Raw genomic sequence first — 1,879 nt, forward strand, 5'->3', positions numbered from 1 at the left:
AATTTACAACAAAACACAAATGGAAAAAGCCCAGTTAGCAACAATTTTAGCCAAACATTTAAAGAAAACGAGCTGTAAGAGACATTCAGTCAATTATTTAAAGAAAAACAAATAAAAGTTACCACTTACTGTAATATTTGAGACAAATTAGTCATCCTACGTATAACGTTAACATTTTAAGACCTCTGGAAGATTGGTTTAAGACATTTTAAGGCTAATTAAGGCCTTATCTTTGGACTGATCAATTCAATGTCTTTTAAGAGTTTTTAAGGATCTGCAGGAACCCTGTTATCCAGAGATATGACTTCATTTGTCTTGTTGGTTATGATAATACATTCCTGTTTGGTCTGAATCTCAATTTTATGTGAATTTATTGAGTAATTTTTATGTTAATATAAAGAATAAACCTCAAATATTATCTGTATGTTAAGATTTCCCAGTTGGAAAGAAACAAAAACATTGTTAGCTCACAGGGAAAAATTCAAAATCAGGTTTTTTGTTGCTACTGCTCAAAAAATGCTTCAAAAATGTTGTTTAGGATTATATTTAAGACAGTTCATTCAAATGATCCATTGATAAGGCATTAATTCATTATATTTGACAAAATGCAACTCTTGCAAACTGTTAAATCAAAACCGTTTAACCCTTTATCTGTCTATTTTTCCACTTTCTACTTTTGGATTTAATCCTCGTTTCGATGTGACGGCTCACATTTATATTTTTATTTAATCTATTATGTTTGTTTTATTGATTCATTTTTCTCCATGCATTTTTAAAAAATAAAAACCAGATTAACAATTTAGTGAAATTTTTTCTATGACCCCCAAGATACCTCTCACGAACCCCTTTGGGTCCTGGGACCCCAGTTTGAGAACCTCTGGCCTAAACCATGAAGTGAGTTAAAATGTTTGAGTCACCTCTGTCTGCAGGCCAGTCTCTGAAGATCTGCAGCGGACACTCTAAATCATCCAGAACCACCTCTTTGCCTGATTTCTCATCTTGCTGTGAACGAATCAAGAATCAGTCTCATGTGAAACAAACTGAATTATTCACAACGAGGATAAATGATTTGAAAGAGTTCATGTAAAACAGTCTACATATTACAGTTTCTATTAAAAAGATTTATTAAGCTGGGTTTGTGTTTTGTCTGGTCCCAATCAGTCCATATAAAGACAGATTTAAGAGACTGAGCTGTGTCAGTGCCGGTTGAGGGTGTGGGGGGAGGAGTTTGTATTTTTAATCAGTGACCTTGACTTTCCTCCCCTCGGAAATATGATGGTTGGGTTCAGTGGCTCAACAGTGCTGGTCCAAAATACAAATAAAAACCTTGTGAATGCCTCTTAAATCAAACTGTTAGCTCTGCTGTACGTTTCTGGCTCCATCACAGGACTCAGATGTCTGCTGGGAGTAAAAAAGCCTTTTGGAGGTCTTTATTTTTACCCGAGCGATGCAGTACTCCCTGGGGTTCTCCTTCTCCAGCCCGTATTTCTCCAGAGCTTCGATCACGGCGAAGTCGGCGGTGTCCCTCGTGGACAGCAGGATGGTTTTGTACGGGATGTTGGGCTTCAGACTGTCAGCGTAGATTCTCAAAGTGCCACCTGCAGACGGTGCAAGAGTTTGACAATTAAAGCAATAAAATACCGTATTTATCCATGTACAACATGATCTCATGTATAATAAGACCTCATGTATAACACGACCTCATGTATAATACGTCCTCCTGTATAATACGATCTCATGTATAATACGATCTCATGTATAATACGACCTCATGTATAATAAGATCTCATGTAAAATACGACCCCATTTATAAAACGATCTCATGTATAATATGATCTCATGTATAATACGATCTCATGTATAATAGGATCTCATGTAT

The 1,879-nt window shown here is 36.1% G+C and overlaps 1 protein-coding gene across 1 annotated transcript in view; it reads right to left on the bottom strand.

Annotated features, from left to right (window-relative positions):
* LOC106531073 (afadin) overlaps positions 1-1,879 on the bottom strand; it is a gene marked incomplete at its 3' end in the record, with an annotated part of 96,224 nt that overhangs the window by 25,648 nt on the left and 68,697 nt on the right. Inside the window, 2 exon segments of the mRNA XM_014026841.1 lie at positions 918-1,002; positions 1,441-1,598. Of these exon segments, the coding sequence (XP_013882295.1) occupies positions 918-1,002; positions 1,441-1,598 (243 nt within the window).

The sequence above is a fragment of the Austrofundulus limnaeus genome, unplaced genomic scaffold (assembly GCF_001266775.1).
Source record: "Austrofundulus limnaeus strain Quisiro unplaced genomic scaffold, Austrofundulus_limnaeus-1.0 Scaffold594, whole genome shotgun sequence".
Classification (NCBI taxonomy): domain Eukaryota; kingdom Metazoa; phylum Chordata; class Actinopteri; order Cyprinodontiformes; family Rivulidae; genus Austrofundulus; species Austrofundulus limnaeus.